Source organism: Lissotriton helveticus, chromosome 9, assembly GCF_964261635.1.
Source record: "Lissotriton helveticus chromosome 9, aLisHel1.1, whole genome shotgun sequence".
NCBI classification, from domain to species: domain Eukaryota; kingdom Metazoa; phylum Chordata; class Amphibia; order Caudata; family Salamandridae; genus Lissotriton; species Lissotriton helveticus.
In genome coordinates this window covers 1,173,383,566-1,173,402,734 of record NC_136070.1, presented here as the reverse complement: position 1 = coordinate 1,173,402,734, position 19,169 = coordinate 1,173,383,566, and the positions used below count along the sequence as shown (strand labels likewise).

The window sequence follows — 19,169 nt, the reverse complement described above, 5'->3', positions numbered from 1 at the left end:
CCTTCATGCCATGTGAACGCAATTGCGCCACGTCAAGGGCCACGCTGGTGGCGTGAGAAACGCTGGGGCGTGTGCTACGTTCCGCCCTTCATGCCATGTGGGTCGTACATTAATCGGAAGATCGTCTGCTGTGGCCGTGTGCTGGGGGCGTGACAAACGCATTCACCTGGAGGCCTGGTAAGTAACGTTACTGCAGCCTCTCCTGCGTGCTGGTACTGAACTCTCTCATTCATCGAAATTGCACGCGCCTGCTACCATCAACCAGGGCTCTAGCCGGGCTCAGGCGGTGGATCAGTACACTAATTACACGCGCCTGATAACATCAACCAGGGCTGCAGCTGGGCCTCAAGCGGGGGAACACGCGCCTGCTAACATCAAAAAGGCCTGCATCTGGGCCTCAAGCGGGGTACACTCAAATGAGCAGGTCTGCAGGGACAATTACTGCAGCCTCTCCTACTGGCTGTCACACAACTCTCTCATTAAACGGATTTACCCGTGGCTGATAACTCTCTCATTCAACGACATAACACGCGCATGGGAACATCAACCAGGGCTGTAGCCGGGCTCAGGCGGCGCATCACTACACCAATTACACGCGCCTGCTAACATCAACCAGGGCTGCAGCTGGGCCTTCTCCGTCCCTATTCTAATGAAACAAAAAATGTTGTCTACCGCGAGATTTTAAAATAAGTTGCCCTTGCCAAATACACACATTACACACATTCGATTTCATACCTGGACAACGTCGGGACAGGCTGCTAGCCATACTAATCCATACTAATATTATGAAGAGAGATCCCAAACCTTTGAGGCGGGTAATCTCAGTGACCACAGCACCAATCACAACACCCAATGCAGCGTTGGAAAGGGCAGTTGCAGCAGAAGGACATAGGCTATGCAGATGGCCACCATATTTTTTTATTTTTATTTTTTCAGAGTTTTATATAGCGTGAACTTGACCCAAACTGAATCAGGTATCAGAGCGCTTTACATAGCACCAGTTATGTTACATGAGGACACACATTCATTTTTGTGAGGCACGGGGAGATTTAGTGATTTGCCCAGAATCACTGGATGTTTGGCGTTGTTACCAAGACTCGAACCAAGATCCCCAGGTCCGAGGTCGAGCGCCTTAGCTGTTAGGCAAACTCCTCTATACTTTTAAAAGGTAAAAGAACCGTGCCAGCAAAGTAGTCCCTTGTGGGCGTGTCTGCGTTGTGCTGTGGGTGTGGGCTGGGGGCGTGACTAACGCTGGGGGCGTGTGGTATGGCCATCACATCGTGGGCTGTGGGCGTGTGCTGGGGGCGTGACAAACGCTGGGGGGCGTGACAAATGCTGGGGGCGTGTGTCCGCCCTTCATGCCATGTGAGTCGTACATACAAGCGCCAATTACGTTGCTGCCCAGCATCAAGTGGCACGCTGGGGGCGTGACACGCTAAGGGCGTGAGAAATGCTGGGGGCGTGTGTCCGGCCTTCATGCCATGTGAACGCAATTGCGCCGCATCAAGGGGCACCATGTGGGTGAGAGAAACGCTGGGGGCGTGTGCTACGTTCCGCCCTTCATGCCATGTGGGTTGTACATCAATCAGAAGATCCTCTGCTGTGACCGTGTGCTGGGGGCGTGACAAACGCGTTCACCTGGAGGCCTGTTAAGCAACGTTACTGCAGCCTCTCCTGCGCGCTGTTACTGAACTCTCTCATTCAAAGAAATTACACGCGCCTGCTACCATCAACCAGGGCTCTAGCCGGGCTCAGGCGGCAGATCAGTACACTAAGTACACACGCCTGATAACATAAACCAGGGATGCAGCTGGGCCTCAAGCTGGGGAACACGCGCCTGCTAAGATCAAACAGGCCTGCATCTGGGCCTCAAGCGGGAGAACACACAATTGAGCGTGTCTGCGGGGACAATTACTGCAGCCTCTCCTACTCGCTGTCACTCAACTCTCTCATTAAACGGATTTACCCGCAGCTGATAACTCTCTCATTCAATGACATTACACGCGCCTGCTAACATCAACCAGGGCTCAGGCGGCGGATCACTACACCAATTACACGCGCCTGCTAACATCAACTAGGGCTGCAGCTGGGCCTTCTCCGTCCCTATTCTAATGAAACAAAAATGTTGTCTACCGCGATATTTTTAAATAAATTGCCCTTGCCAAATATACACATTCCACACATTCTATTTCATACCTGGGCTGCTAGTGTATATATATATATATATATATATTTTTTTTGCCACAATGTGATCCTACAGTTCACGAGTGCGCTCGACAGTGTGTGCTCAGCCCAGGGGTCGGATCCTGACCCAAAACTAATTTTGTATCACAAAAGAGGCGGCACAACCGGATATTTTACTGAAGCCTTTTAATCAGCGCTTCACCCCACCGACGCAATTCAGCCACACAAGGCTTTGGTCATGGTCAGTAAGTCCTTCTACCATTTCTATTTAAATACTGGCCCATTTTAGTCCTAGGTGGCATTATGGGATTGGAAACAACCTTTACAACGCAACTTTTACAACGAACTACCATTACAACGAGATTTTTACAACGCAAAAACTATTACAACGCATGTTTTTACAACGCATGTTTTTACAACGCAGGTACCTTTACAACGCATACCATTACAACGTAAGTATTGGTAAGTATATAGTTTGTATAGTATTATAGTTTTTGGGTAAAGGGGTATTTTTAGGGTTCAGGGTCAGTTTTCAGTTTTTGGGTAAAGGGGTATTTTTAGGGTTCAGGGTCAGTTTTCAGTTTTTGGGTAAAGGGGTATTTTTAGGGTTCAGGGTCAGTTTTCAGTTTTTGGGTAAAGGGGTATTTTTAGGGTTCAGGGTCAGTTTTCAGTTTTTGGGTAAAGGGATATTTTTAGGGTTCAGGGTCAGTTTTCAGTTTTTGGGTAAAGGGGTATTTTTAGGGTTCAGGGTCAGTTTTCAGTTTTTGGGTAAAGGGGTATTTTTAGGGTTCAGGGTCAGTTTTCAGTTTTTGGGTAAAAGGGTATTTTTAGGGTTCAGGGTCAGTTTTCAGTTTTTGGGTAAAGGGGTATTTTTAGGGTTCAGGGTCAGTTTTCAGTTTTTGGGTAAAGGGGTATTTTTAGGGTTCAGGGTCAGTTTTCAGTTTTTGGGTAAAAGGGTATTTTTAGGGTTCAGGGTCAGTTTTCAGTTTTTGGGTAAAGGGGTATTTTTAGGGTTCAGGGTCAGTTTGGTTTTTTTTGGGTAAAGGGGTACAGGATAAATTAAATTAAATTAAATAATTAAATTAAATTAAATAAAAAAATTAATTACATTAAATTAAATTAAATTAAATAATTAAATTAAATTAAATAAAAATTTTTTATTAAATTACATTAAATTAAATTAATTTAAATTAAATTAAATAAATTAAAATAAATTAAAGTAAATTAAATTAATTAAATTAATTAAATGAAATTAATTATATTAATTAAATTAAATTAAATTAATTAAATTAATTAAATTAATTATATTAAATTACATTAAATTAATTAAATTAAATTAAAATTAATTAATTATATTAAGTTACATTAAATTAAATTGAAATAAGTAAATTAAATTATTTACATTAAATAAATTACATTAAATTAAATTAAATAAAATAAAATAAAATAAATTAAATTAATTAAAATAATTAAATTAAATTAATTAAATTAATTAAATTAAATAAAATTAAATTTAATAAAATTACATTTAAAAAAATATTATATACTTACTAATATTTACGTTGTAATGGTATGCGTTGTAAAGGCACCTGCGTTGTAAATACCAGCGTTGTAATGGTACTTCGTTGTAATGGTTCCTGCGTTGTAAAAATTGCGTGGTAATGGTAGTCGTTGTAAAAGTATGCGTTGTAACGTCATACATCCTTATGGGATACGTAGTTTGGAACAAAATTCATTGAAAATTACAAGAAAAGAAAGACTGGTGTGATTCAAACATTTGCAATGTCTTAGTACATTATGTCACATGTTAATTCACAGGGGCAATGTTTTTTAGTTCAAAAAGTTTCCTTTTTTCTTTTGATTGTGGTATTGGGTATAGTACCCTAGCAATTCAGACTTTTAGCTGGTATTGTTACAGTCACTCTAGATGTATATGGAGGTCCTCCCCAAAGTTCATACCTCTCGGGATTTTGTTCGAAGTCGGATGATGAGGCGGGACTCAATTTGTCTTAGTTTACGGACAGTGTCACCTCCTCTTTCAATTTTCGACAGCATTTTCAAACCATAAAATTGTGTGCAAATTTTGTAACAAGACACTTTGCTATGGTGAGCAAAGCATCGAACTTATAATGGTTGCTGTTGATAACCCTAAGTGTCCAAAAAAAAACTAATTCTTCCTGGGTTTTTTTATGCTCCAGTTGAGCCATTTACAATTCCCTGTTTTTTGTTTCTCCCCATAAAAAATACAAAAAAAATATAAAAGTGTTCAGAAAAGACAAAAAAAGTACAAAATGTTCATAAAAACATAAAAAAAATATAAAACAACAAAAAGAAAAAAAAAACAGTTCTATTTAGAACTACCTTTACTTTATACAAATAAACCTATATTTTTAAAGAATCTCTGTCAATCTTTTTTCACCAAAGTACGCTCCCTGGTACGCTCCCTGGTGTGCGTACCGGGCGCTCCCCCCGCGAAAACCGAATATTTTTTTTTTTTTACCCGAGGGACCCTTTTATGGCCCCCACATCAAACCTAGGAGGTCAGGGGGGGTCTACCCTGCCCCCTTTTGGTTATTTCCCCCTTTGTTTTTTGCCACCTCTTGTGTCTCGATCCTACCGAGACACAAGATTGCGGCCGCTGCGGACTGTTTCGAATGTTTACAGACACCCGAGAGCCAATCAGCTTTCCGTGCGCAAGTCGCGTGGCGCGCCCGGAGCGCTCCCCGGTGCACGTACCGGGGCGCGGCTATAGATATATACATTTTTTTGAACCTAAATTACTCAAAATCCTCTGGAGCACATATCTTGAGACATAGCAAAGGCACATCGGGCTACCAGTCCCTACAATTTTGCCAAGTTTGGTGAAAATCCATTCAGCCGTTCGAGCTAAAAGTGTGACCGACCACCCTATGGAAATTAACATGGGGAAAACACGTTTTGGGACCCCCCTTTTATCTCGCCCCCCGCTTGACGAATCCCCCCCAAAACTTTCAGGGTAGGAGCGGAAAGCCGCCAGGCAAAGTTGCTGAAAAAGTCAGGCAGATTCCTCAACCGGCGCCAAAGTTATTCCCAATAGAATGTTGCGATTTCCCTATGGAAAACAATCCTAACTATAACTAATATATATATACATACATATATATATATATATATATATATATATATATATATATATATATATATATATATATATATATATATATATATCTATCTATATATATATATATATATATCTATATATATATATATATATATCTATATATATATATATATATATATATAGATATATATATAGATATATATATATATCTATATATATATAGGCCAAGGTATATTGAAGAATGAGTGAGTGTATGAGTGTCTGAATGGATTATTCAGTAGGTGCTTCACTGACTATATAAGTTGGAGATTAAACATTTCTTACTGAATGCATGGGTTAGTGACTAAACTGTCTGATTGTTTGTATCTGTCTGTCTGTTGGTGTGTAAGCAGCTGCATGGGTTGGTGAGTAGCTACATCAGTGTCTATATGGGTTATTGATTGGTTGTCTGAGTATCTGTATGGGTGCCTGAGTGTCTGTGTGGGTAGGTGGGGTATGTTTGACTCTCTGCATTGATGTGTGTGTGGGTGGTTCACTGGGTGTGTGGGTTCAGGAGTGCATCTGTGAGGGACTGTATGGGTGGGTGAGTGTGTGTATGGCTGTGTTGGTGAGTGAAGGGATGTCTCAGTGGTACATGTGTGAGTAACTACATATGGGAAAGGCAGTATATATGAGTCACAATCACTCACTCTCACATACCGTCACTTATATACCCCAACACTCATATATACTGCCTTTCACATATGTAGTTACTGATAGTCAGTGAAGCACCTACTAAATAATCCATTCAGACACTCATACACTCACTCATTCTTCAATATACCTTAGCATATATATATATATATATATATATATATATATATATATATATATATATATATATATATATATATATATATATATATATATATATGTATATTAGTTATAAGTGACTGTATGTGAGAGTGAGTGATTGTGAGAGTGTCTGTATGGATGAGTGTGTGCTTGTGTCAGTGATTGTATAAGAGAGTAAGTATATGGATGAGGCAGTGGATGTATTTGTAGACCTAGGATCAGTGAGTGGGTATATAGTAACTGGTATATGTATATCTATAGTTTCGAGAATGGCAGTCTGTATTTTAGTGTGGGTGTATCGAAGGTTATATTAGGCTGTGAGGAGGTACATTGGAGGATCATGTGCATGTCATCAGTGATGCCGTGAGTAATGTTATTTGAGATGTCATCAGAGATATCATCAGTTATGTCACTGACCATGTCATGAGTGATGTAATATGTGATGTCATAAGTAGTGCATTGCAGGGGTGCGAGTTCTAGTTATCTCAACTAACTATAACGGACACATTTCTCTTTTTGTACGAGTGAAATGTCCTACTAACTATAATGTCCCTTCTTTTCTGGGTGTGGAGCCTGTGAAGGTTCCTGAGGTGGTAGGTGACATGGTCCATTCGATGAAGTTGAGGATGAGTCTGGCAGCAGCATTCAGTATAGGCCTGAGTCTTGTCAGGAGTTGGATGGTGATTCCTGTGTATAGTGTGTTGCGGTATTCAAGCTGGCCGGTGACTAGGGCTTGATTGATGGTTTTCCTGGTGTTAAAGGGGAGCCATCTGAAGATCTTTCAGTGCATGCAGATGGCAGGAGAAGGAGATTGCGCTGATCTGGCATTTCATGGTGAGTTTGCTGTCTAGGATGATGCTAAGGAGATGGGCGTACTCTGTTGGTGTGGTTCCCAGTTCAGAAGGCCATCAGGTGTAATTCTATGGAGAAGTGTTGTTCCCAAAAATCAGCTTTTCTGTCTTGTCTGTGTTGAGTTCCAAGCAGTTAGTCTTCATCCAGTCGATGACACTGGTCATACAGTTTTTGGAAGTTTCTCCTAGTGATGGTCTGGTTTTTTTAGATGGAGAGAATGAGCTGGGTGTCGTCTGCATAGTATATGATGTTGAGGATGTGGGTTCTGCTGATGTTGGCTAGGGATATTATGTAAGTATTGAACAAGGTGGGGCTGAGGCTGACCAACAGGAAATGAGAAGACGTTAAGAATGAGTTATCCTCATGAACATAAATCAAAATTTCAGCCCCTTAAAAAATGTGACAAGCTCAACCAGCTGCTCACAGGACAAGATGTAGTTACACATTTTCGGACAGCATCTCCTGACCCCGGCCCAACTGGTCCATTTTAATGTGTGCCTGCCAAATCCTTACCTCAGTAACTGAAACTGTCACGGGACATCTCAAAAGACATCATGCCACAATAATCCTAACAATTCAGAAATATGAAATGGCCCATTAAATAGTAAACCATGCATAATGAGAACAATGACATTTCCCAAGAAGAAAAACATTCCAAATTCAAATTGTCAACTATGGCTAACAGTTGCTTACCTGAAATCTGTCTCTGATGGAATCCGTGCTCCACCCCCTAGCCTAACCTGATGCAACCCTCTGACGCACTTCTCCTTCCATAGGGTCATATCCTCAAACACACTTACTTTAGAAAGACAATTCTGCCATGTTACCAGCAATGGTAACTTCAGAAAAGTCCAGATAAATGTGGTCCAGTATAAAGAGAACTGCATCAGCTTGTCTCAAGGAAAAAGCTTATGGATTCGACCCTCTCCTCGATGCCCCAGAATTCAGGAACTACTTCTATGTCTGCTTGTAGGACTTTTTCGTGGAGTTCACTTCAAACTTTTCATTAAGGTCAAGCACTCTCATACACCCAGCTCCCAGAGGCATCCTGGCCCTCACTGCATCTGCTCCTGATGGAAACCCACTGAACCTCTGCCACTGTGAATGCGACAATGCATCAGCAGTGCTATTATCCACACCAGGTACATGTCTCGCCATAAAAAAATGTTGAACCTCAAATAGCATAGCAAGAAAATCCTCAACAAAGGTAAAACTATCTCATCTTTCACTTTTTGGGAGTTAACCAAGATAGCCACAGTTGTGCTGTCCACATTGAAAACCAACTTTCTGTTAGCTAACAGCTTTTACCACAAAGCCCGTGCTTTTACCAGAGAAAACAACGCCAGGTAGGAAATCCTTCGCTTCTGGTCCAGCCAACTCTGAGGTCAACGCTCTTCCTAAAACAGCCCAGAGCCATGTGCTCCAGCTGCATCAGAAAATACTTGGACCTGCCAAAGCCAATACTTGTCTGTCTATAGCATTGTCACACCATTGAAATCTCTCAAAAATGTAATCTACACTTTCAAAACTGCTTTCACATTTGCTCATAAATGCACCCTGGTAGGTGGTAACATTGTCCCAGACACTGAAAAACAGAGTTGCCTATAAAAGACTCTCCCAGCCCATACAACTCTTCAGGTGAAATTGAAATTACCCAGGTGTGTTGCACCATTTTCAATTCTAATTCTGTGCACTTCACAACTTTTTTCAAAAGTTTAATAAGTCTCTGCACCTTGTCTTGTGGCAAACAAACTTCCATGTTCACTGAATCAAACTCAGTGCTTAAAATGGTGATGGTGGTAAGTGGGCACTTGGTTTTTACCAGAGCCAAAGGCACACCCAGTCCTGCCATAACCATTTGAAATTCAACCAGAGCTCTCTAGCGGACACTTGAGTTGCTTCAGCCAACCAGCAAAGAATCGTCCAGATAATTTGACACATGAGGGACACCATGTTTATACTGAAAGACCCATTTCAAAAAACAACTAAAGTTATCAAACAAGGAGCAAGAAACAGAACAATCTTTGGCCAGCATTCTGTCAATGTAAATCGTCTCGTCAAATTGCAACCCAAGTAAATAGAAATCATCTTGATGAATAGGTAAAAGTATAAATGCGGACTTGATATCAGACTTTGCCATTTTGGCACCCTCACCACATGCCCTCAACAAAGTGACATCTTCATCTGTGGAGGAACAGTGCACAGTAGAGTCCACCATCGTTATGAAATCATTGACGGATCTGCATGATGCCAAGACAGGTGATGAATCAACCTATGTTCACCTCATTGTCTTTTGGAGACCACGTCCAAAGGAGAAATTGTCAAATTCTCTAATGACCAAAAATAAAAGGGACCTAGAATTCTTCCTGTTCTTACTTACTACTGCAATTTTCACCTCACAATCTCAGAGTTGGCCATCGCCGATCTAAATTTATAAGCTTAACCCATCTCTAATGGACCTTAATAAATAAATAAAATCTTAAGCAAATCCACAGAACAAACATTTTGCTTCCTGTTGCCGTAGATAAAATTGTAATGAATAGCTTAAAACTTTCACAACAACTGCAGTAGGCTACTTTTGCCACCCATTGATGCTTTCCCCTACCCAGTCAAACCCCCTGAACTAACCTTGCCACCCAAAGGGAAGATTGGCAAAGCATTGCAACATTGGATGATGTAGCCCACAATTGCCACAATTGTGTCCTAATTGACATTGCGGTTTATATGAGCTCCCCCTGTTAAGTGACCAGCATATCTTGTTTTGTGGCTATTGTCTCCTCCCTGCAACCCACACCAAACTTGGAGGGGCACCCAAAAAAAGGCTTTCGCACGCGGATTATGTTGCTTTCTTGTGCATCTCAGGAACATTTAAATTATTGTATGCAGGGATTTTACCATACAAATGGAATTGCACTATCAGTGGTATTAGTCACTAACCCTAAATGACTAATGTCTTGCCCTGTGGCCTCAGTAGATGCTAAATTAGAAGGGTCATCTACGGTTCTTAACTGTTTCTTAATCACTCCTTAAAAAGTTGTATTGTCTAGATTAAGTTAATATTTTATTATTATGAACGAATATAGATTTCCAAGTTTTTTTATTATTTATTGATTAATTTTACCCTTCAATTCATTGTGACGGTACAAATGGGCTAAAGGGACGCATTTGGGTGGACTCCTAAAAAAAAAAAACTAAACTAAGAGGAAAAAATGTATGCGAAAATACAGGATCCTGATAACGCCAGTCTTTTGTACTATGAGTAAATATTTTAGCAATCATCTGACATAGGTTTTTTATTAATGATGCATGTTCACCATTGTAATGATTTTTATTAATCAAACAATAAAGCTAACTTTAACTTAAAAGGCTTGTAATGTAGTCGTAGACTGCACTCTATGTACCACTGGTATGGGTCTGGGTGCCCTCATCCACTGCATCCATAATTCATTTTCTCACCCCACTCTTTGTCTGGATTCACAGATAACCTTGCCCTGAACTCCTCATCATGTTTAAACCATGCAAAACCATCATATCTAGCTGAGCTCTCCTCAACACATTCATATATTTCAAAATTACAACACATTGCCCTGGATGGCACTTGCAGAAAACAGTAGCGAAAATCAAAAAAGCTTATGTCCAGTTTTCAATAGTGGTCGGGAATCTGCGGGTCATTTTGGCAACTCCAACTCCTCTTCTGTTGACCCTTCTTTTGCTTGCACCGCTGTATGTCAAAGCTTAAAAACATCTATAAATTCTCCTTTCCAATTTTTTTCTTTCATAGTTTGTATCAAATGCACCCCAGAAGCATTAACAGAGCCATGTACATCAACTTTTAGTTTTTTATACTTCCCCCAGATTGACCATAAACCCCTGATGACCTTTTTGTTTCACTTTATTTATTTATTTATTTATTTTGAGAGTTTTATATAGCGCGAACAAGATCTTTGCAGATATCAGAGCGCTTTACAAGGACAAGGGGGTCATAGACTAATAGACTGTAATAGTTGAGGTAGATAGGTACAAGGTGCATAGTTACATAGGTAGGTCACAAGAGGTAGGTCAAAGGTGAGGTAGTCTCTTCTATCATAGATTAGGTACATGGTGCATAGTCAAACAGTTGTGCCAAAAATATAAAAGTACAAAAATAAGGAGCATATACTTGTTTAAGCGATCTTAAAATGCTTAGCATGAAGATAGGCATAGTTGAGGTAGGAGATGAGTACAGGGTGTATAGTCACACAGGTGCATCAAAAGTACAAGAGTAGGGAAAGTTGAGGTGGTGAAGGTACAGTATGCAAAGTCAGACAGGTGCGTCGACAGTATAAAAATGTACAAAGAGGGAACGTATACAATCACATAAGTCGATAAAACAAGAAATACAAATAGTCCAACGGGTCAGGCAGGTAGTACAGAGCGGATTCTTGAGAGATGCAGGATAATAGATCATGTGTATATGGCCATGAGGATCGCTTTTACTTCTTTCTTAAAAAGTTTGTTGGAGGAGATGAGCCTGGTTTCAGGAGGGAGTGAGTTCCAGATCCTGGGTGCCATTCCTGAGAAGGAGCGTTTATAGGTTTTTTCCTTCCGAAATCTTCGAGGCTTCAGCAGAAGATTGTTTGTGCTTCTAGTAGTTCTAGAGCCACCAGAAATTGTCAGCTTCTGAGTGAGGTAGGCAGGTGAGTTCATGTGTAAAGCCTTGTGTGTCATGCAGGCTATTTTCAGATGTATTCTGGCTTCAAAAGGTAGCCAGTTCAGTGATTTAAGGTCAGGGGAGATATGCGAGTGCTTTTTTGAGCCAGTGATGAGTCTCGCTGCAGCGTTAAGGGACGCTCTTAGGGGTGCCGTTGTAGTTAGGGGGAGCCCGCAGAGGGCGTTGCTACCGTATTCTATGTGCGGGATGACTATAGATTGTACTGCAGTTTGGAAGTCTTTGGCTGGAAGGAAGGGTTTAAGTTTTCTCAAGGTATTAATTTGAAAGTTCACTCCTTTCGTTGCCTTGCTGATGTGCTGCTGCATGTTTTGATTGGCGTCGAGTGTTATGCCTAAAGATTTTGCTGAGTCTACGATGGTAGGTTGTACATTTAGAGCGGTTAGGTGCTTAAGCCATGTTTGAGCGGTAGAGATTTTTGCGGGAGATGAGATCAGGAGGAACTCAGTCTTCAGCGCATTGAGTTTGAGGTGATTCTTGGCAAGCCAGCATTGGGTGTTTCTAATCGTGGTGTTCAGAAGCATGATGTCCTTGGGAGATTGTATTTTGAGATAAAGTTGGGTGTCGTTGGCATACATGTGAAAGTGAACATTGGATGCTTGTAGCAAAGTAGTGAGAGGTTCCATAACTAGGTTGAACAGTGTTGGTGAGAGGGAGGATCCTTGAGGGACGCCTAGCGATACAGGTACCGGAGAGGACATCAGGTTGTTGCTTTTGAATCTTTGAGACCGGTTGTGTAGAAAGGAGGTGAACCACTTGAGAACAGTCCCAGATATGCCCATTCTTGTGTTTAACAGATCGAGTAGGTTCTCTTGTTTAACTGTGTCGAAAGCTGAGGAGAGATCAAGAAGGATGAGGAGGCAGGTATCGTTTTGGTCTAGCATTTGGAAGGCGTCGTCAACTATGTGCGTCATGGCAGTTTCGGTGCTGTGCCCCGCTCGGAAGCCTGATTGATGAGTGTTGAGGAGATCAAACTTATCTGTGTGTTTAGTCAGTTGTAGCTGTACGCATTTTGCAAGCAGTTTAGCGAGAGTAGGAATATTTGTAATAGGACGGTAGTTATTTAGATCAGTGGGGTCTGCTGTTGTTTTTTTTAGCAGCGGTGTGACTTGTCCGACTTTGAGGGCGTTAGGGATTGATCCTTGTTGAAGAGAGCTATTGATAATCTTAGTCCAGAGTGGGAGGAGCAAAGGGGTAAAGTCTTTTACAGCGTTAGCAGGAAGCGGGTCAGTGAGGTGATTGGATGGTTTCAGGGTGCTGATCAGTCTGCCAATTTCTTCTTCGGAGTAGGTGCCAAAGGATGACCATGTAGCATTGTTTTTTGGTTCAGACGCTGCTATGTGTTGGGGGGTGGAGTAGAGGCTTGCGTCATTGAGGAGATCGCTTCTTATGTTGTCGGTTTTTTGGTTAAAGAAAGCAGAGAATTCTTCACAGGAAGGTGTAGCGCTCATGGTGCTGAGTGTCTGGGGTTGTTCTTTGGATTGTGTTCTGATTAGTTCGAACAGTTTTCTTGGGCGGTTTTTTGCTTGGGCGAGCTGGAGGCTGAAGAAATCTCTTTTTGAGCGTTTTATTTTCCTGAAGTAGGCGATTCTCTGCTTCTTCAGTGTTTTTAGGTGCAGTGCAGAGGGGGCTGACCTCCAGGTGCGCTCTGCCATTCGCATGGCCCGTCTATCTTCATTGAGGCTCCCGTCATACCATGGGTTGGAAATCTTGGACGAAACTCTTTTCAGTTGCATGGGTGCAGCCTCATTGATTATTGTGGTCATAGCATTGAGATATTGGTCAGTCAGGAGTTGAACGTCCGTAGCGCCGGCAGGGGGAAGTAGGAGATTGCAGCTGTTAGGCGGTAAGGAATTTGGGTTGAGTTTCTTCATGTCTCTTTTCCAAACTTTGGGCTTAGAGGGTTGACCTGTGTTAAATTTAATTTTTTCATTGATAAGGAAGGAGACAATATGATGATCTGACCAGTCACAAGGTTGGATTGACTCAAGTTGAATGGCGTCCTCTTTGGAGATGATAAGGTCGAGAATAGAGCCTTTCTCATGGGTCGGGCTATTGCATATTTGGGTGAGATCAAGGGCGTTGAGGAAGATTTTGAGGCTATTTACCACTGTGTCACTGCTGTCATTCCAATGGAGATTGTAGTCGCCAAGGAAAATTTGGGTGTTTTTGCCGTCCTGAGTTGGTTGAGATTGTGTCCATGAGGTGTTGGACGAAGGAGAGCTTGTCCCCAGGTGGGTGGTATATGATGTGTAGTGAGCATATCGATTTGCTTTCGCTGATGACATCAAGGCAGAGGTATTCACAGGAAGTAAGAGAGGGGGCGGACGCTTTAATAACTGAGAGGTTGCTTCTGTAAATACAGGCAATTCCACCGCCTGTCTTTTTGGGCCTGTCAAGTCTAATGATACAATAGTTGGGGGGGACTAGGATATCCATGATAGGTGTAGAAGAATCAGACAGCCATGTTTCAGTCAGAATGGCTAGATCTAGTTCCATAGAAATGATGAGATCGGCGACCCCTGCGGAGTGTCTTTGGGCCGATCTGCAATTGAGAAGTATGCATTTGAGGCTAGGGGTGCAGAGGGTGGAGGATGGTTCTATAGTGAGAGGTACATTTGTGAGGTTGTTGGGGACGGAGCCTCTGTTGTTATCCTTTTGGTGCCTGAGGGGGTTAGAGATAATCGTTGGGATGGACAGCTTGTTGGTGTCTAAGCGATTTTGGGGAGCCGGGACGTAAGAGTGGATAAGGGTGTGTATGTCATGATCTGAGATCGTATTGGTGGTGCGTCTGGGGCGATTAGCGGTATTGCGAGAGGGGATAGATGTCCAGTGTGGGGAGTGTTGTGTGATAAGGCGAGAGGGAGGTGAGGAGGAAGTATTGTTAGGTGTAAAGGGATTATTGCGCTTGGTGGTATTGCGATTGATGTTGCGATTGGTGGTATTGCCAGAGGGGATAGAGGTCCAGTGTGAGGAGTGTTGTGTGGTACGGTGACTAGTAGGTGAGTGGGAAGTGTTATTAGGTGTAAAGGTGGCGATGGGAGGAGGGTGTCTGGGGTGTGTGATGAGCAACTCTTTGATGGAGTGTAGTTCTTCTTTCAATTGGAGGAGGGTGGACATAATCATGTCTAGCGTGGTGTTGGGCGCGGATTTGGGGGAGGGTACTGGCGGTGAGCAGGCGTATAGGTTGCTGGAGAAGGGGGGCATCGGGGAGGAGTGGTGGAGCTGGTGAGGGGGTTGGAAGTGTTAGAGGGAGGATTGGTGTTAGGGGTGGTGTTGGCGTTATTGGGAACGGCATCAGTGCTGAGAGGGGAAGGGTGAATGGGGGCGGTGTGGAGGCTGGGGGTGGGGGTGGAGGTGGGATAGTGGGGAGTGAGAGTGGGGGGTGAGAGGTTGCAGGAAGGGTGAAGGCTAGGCGTGACGGGAGTGCTAAGTGAGGGGGGAGATAGGCGGAGAGAGAGTAATGTTGTGTGGGTGCAGTTGGGGGAGGAGGTGTGTTCTGAGAAGATTGGTGTGAAGGACGGGACGGGAGTGCAAAGTGTGGAGGGGGATATGGGAAGCTGAGCGGGGGTACGAGGGTTGGTAGGGGGGATGGGGGAGCGGGTGGTATATGAAGGGGCTGTGTCTGTGATTGAGGGGTGGGGAGGGGTAGTTGCAGCAGGAGAGTAATTGACTATGGTGCTGGGAGTGAAGGTGAGGTGAGTGTCGTTCTGGTGCTGAACTGGGTTAGGAGGGTTGTGAGTGGGTGCTGTGACGTCAGGGGTGGTAGGACCATGGGTGATATGAGTGTAAGTCCGAGGGTTGGATAGGTGCTCTTTGAAAGTGGGGAACAGGTTGTCAAGTAGTTCAAGGTTCCTGTCTGTCGATTGAATTAGGACAATCCCGTTATTGTAAATAGTGATGGTGGTTCTGCCTGGGAAGAGATGGGATGGTGTGATGGTGAGTGTTAGGCCATGGGCGGATTTCTTGATGGTGGAGACGGTGAGTAGGGTGAGGAACGCTTTTTTCCATTGAACTCTGCGTGTGGTGTGGAAGATGATATCGGTGTTCATGGGTCCATTGACCGATGAGAAGTAGGAGTCAGCAAAGGGGGTTTCTGGGTGGGACCTAAGGAGGTCTAGTTGTTCTTTCCAAATCTGTGTCCCTAACACCATTGCCTTTTGTAACTGAGCCATTGTCCTCCTTGGTAATCTTATCCTTACCTTTTTGAACCATGTCTTCCACCATTGGACCATTCCTCACACCCACTGACACTAGTCACTGTACATGCATCTCCCAGAACCCTGCACCCATGGGTTTTTAATCTTATCTAAATACCTGTTCTCTACATTCACCAAGCCACTGTCATTCTGATCTCCTTCCGTTCTCAGCTCCTCCCACCTTGTTCCTTTTTTCCCTGCCATGCAAAACACCAAAATCCCAACCTTCATTAGCTCCAACAGTCCTTGACAGACCATGCTATTTCTCCCCGGAGACCTTGTCTTCCCTTATTTGCCCTTCCTTCATTGATAACTCATCTTCATAATAAGCCAACAATTCCTCATCTGGGCCAGGCAATACCCTCTCCCTCCTTTCAGGACTTTTATTGGGCATCTGCAATCACCCACTCCATCATCTATCCAGTGCACTGTCCACTGCTCCCTCACTGTCAGGAGAGTCTCTCCAGAGTCCTTCTTCTCTTCATGCTGATGCCTTCAAAATGTACCAGATTTGACCGGTGTCTGCAAGCCACGGCTGGCAGCTCCTTATGTTCTTGACGCAACCTTTTCATACAGGCTGCCTAATCTTTGCATTGTGTCACACCCATGGGGCCCTTCAGCCGCGCAATACTGTTGCCCTCCCTGCTGAGAATGCAACTGATGCCACTGCTTAAATGAACCCCACTCCTCCTTAATTGTCATGGGTGCCACTGCTTGAACACAACTCTGTCCCAAGTCACCCTTGCCATCCCTGGTCCAGCAACATTAGTGGGGAGAGAATTCCTTGTTTTCCACATTCCATTCTGTACCTTTAGTCATGGGACTAAATTGCCTCACAACCAAACCAGAAATATTTAATGCAGAACTCAAAGCCTGCACCCTATGCTTCCTACCCTCCAGAGAAATGTGTCCCACAACCGAGTGATAAACTGTGTCCTTACCAATATAATCCCTCACTGAGTTGGAATGCGATATCACTATTGGTTCCATCTCCTCCTGCACTGGTGGTGTCATCTTGAGCGCTGCCGACCATTTTTCCTCTAATAACTTATGCATTCCTTCAGCCGTGGGCAATGGTCCTGGAACCTCCTGTTGATTGGCAGTCACTGCACCTGCTAATCCCGAGTCACAACCCAAAGAACCAAAGCGATCCATCAATGAAATGCCTCTTCTGCGTGATATCCGCGCTGCACCTCTCTTCCTGGCAAAAACAGTACCCAAACACCGGTCCTCGCACCACATCTCTTCCACAGCAACCAAAGCTCCTCCCATACAGAAAGCCCACCAGTCCCATACTTGCACTTCTCGGTAGTACACAACCCACCCGCACACCTGGGGATCTAGCAAGCCTAGCTCCCACCCGAATCCCCATTTGATGTATTTTGAAGATGCCAATAACTGCTAATGGCTTCATTCGTGATGTATGAAACGTTTCGGGGTGGATTATAATCAGAAATACATTTTCACTCATTTAAAAATGTGTCAATTTTTTTAAAAAGGTTTTCAGAGCTCCCGAATGTTTATAAGATTATGTGCTGACAAGGTTTTGACATGACAAAGTATGCTGCTGACAAAATGCAGCGGTGTAGTAGCTAAAGCAATGTTTTGGTTATAATGTAAAAATTCAAAAAGTGTTTTTAATTTGTATTTTTATTTAAGTCAAAATTTGTTTAAAATAATTGCTGGATTATTTTAAGGGCGGTGTATGTGCTAAGAGTGGCCTGCTATGTGCAGAAATTCACAACCATGGAATTGATGGTTTTCATTGCTAATACAACATATGAAAGATGTATAGTCAACACACATCAAAAACCCTATTTGTCGTCTAGATGCATGTTAACTTATTAGAACTTTTGACTTTGTATGATTTGATTTTCAACATTTTCTTGACACTATTTTAATACATTCTTTATGAGTTTCTGTCAATAAGTTCTCAAATATATAGTTAATAAAAACAATAATTTAATCACTTGTTATGTATTGAAAATCTGCATGGCTATCCGTCACTCTGAATATCTTCTTGGAAAACTTTCTTTCTTTGAAGGGTGTGTTAATTTCAGGAACTGTGCACTTGGGTACAATGTTTTTCTCTGTTACAGTTTAAATTGCATTGGTATTTAATTTGTTGCATTAGTTATACTTCCTATCTGAATGTAATATGTTAAATGGGTTCTTTTTAATAAAAGTTTAATGTTATATTTTATGCAGCGAAACCCCACTGGCTGCAGACAATAAAAAATGTGGAAGCTGCAATTGAGGGGCGACTCTTCTGGGAATGCAGAGCCAGCGGCAAACCTAAACCGTCCTATAGATGGCTGAAAAATGGAGAACAGTTCACAGCAGAGGTAGAATCACACATTGCTATATCAAATATGTAAGACACGTATATATCAGTTGTGTCCGTAATGCTAAATATGTGTTCTGGATAGCGGTAAATTTGTCAAAAATATATTCTTACAAAACCAGAAAGACTCCTTTCAGTAAGGGATACCACAATTTGTCTTCCCTAATTGAAATTGGGCGTGCAGTATACAGAAACTTCTATTGTGTTTGATTTAATAGACTATAATGTTGCTCTAAGTAAAAGAAGAATCTAGACAATATAAAGGATGCACATGACAACTGACATGTCACTTGGGGGGCATGCCGGAGATCCACACATCCGGCTAGCCGTAGGTAGCCACGCCCCTCGTGGTCAATGGCAGCACCTTTGTTCATCTGGCCATTCGGAGTATAGGAACCACATTTTTGTAACGCAGCGGTGGACGAAAAGCTGCGGTTGAGAAGTGACAAAGCAGCTCTCTTTCGTGTCAGCAAGGCTTGGTGATCCCGGTTTTGACGGGGGGAGGTTTTCTGAATCCTGGATGAGGATGCCGTGGTAGCGTGGTAGCGGTGAGGTCGGAAAGTAAATGCCAAGGGAAGGACCTGCCTTCCAAATTCCAAGCTGCGAGGAGTCCAGCGCGAATCAGCAGGGAAAAAAAATCCGAAGCTGAGGTCAAATAAGCTCCGGGTCCGGTGAGAGGTGGCAGGAGGTTGCCAGGGGCCCAGGTGCTGCAGAGGGGGAGGTCTGAGCACCAGTATTGTGAAGTGGGGCATTGTTTGTGGCGAACAGGTGAGGGGGGTAAGAGAGGAGAGAAGGAGAGGCAACGCCTGTAAAGGTAGAAAAATGCAGATATAAATATAAAATAACTCACAGACGTACTGACTTTGTAGCCGTTGTGGTTAGCTGGGACAAGAACTTGGGGCAGTGGAGTGGGGAAGTGAGACGAGAGGAGGAGAGGTGTTTTTTGAG

At 42.9% G+C, this 19,169-nt stretch overlaps 1 protein-coding gene across 1 annotated transcript in view; it reads left to right on the top strand.

Moving 5' to 3' along the window:
* Positions 1-18,255, top strand: part of LOC144783391 (contactin-3-like) — a 174,949-nt gene extending 156,694 nt beyond the window's left edge. Inside the window, exon 6 of the mRNA XM_078662387.1 lies at positions 18,086-18,255. Within this exon, the coding sequence (XP_078518513.1) occupies positions 18,086-18,255 (170 nt within the window). The remainder of the gene's footprint in view (positions 1-18,085) is intronic.
* The last annotated feature ends 914 nt before the right edge of the window (positions 18,256-19,169 follow it).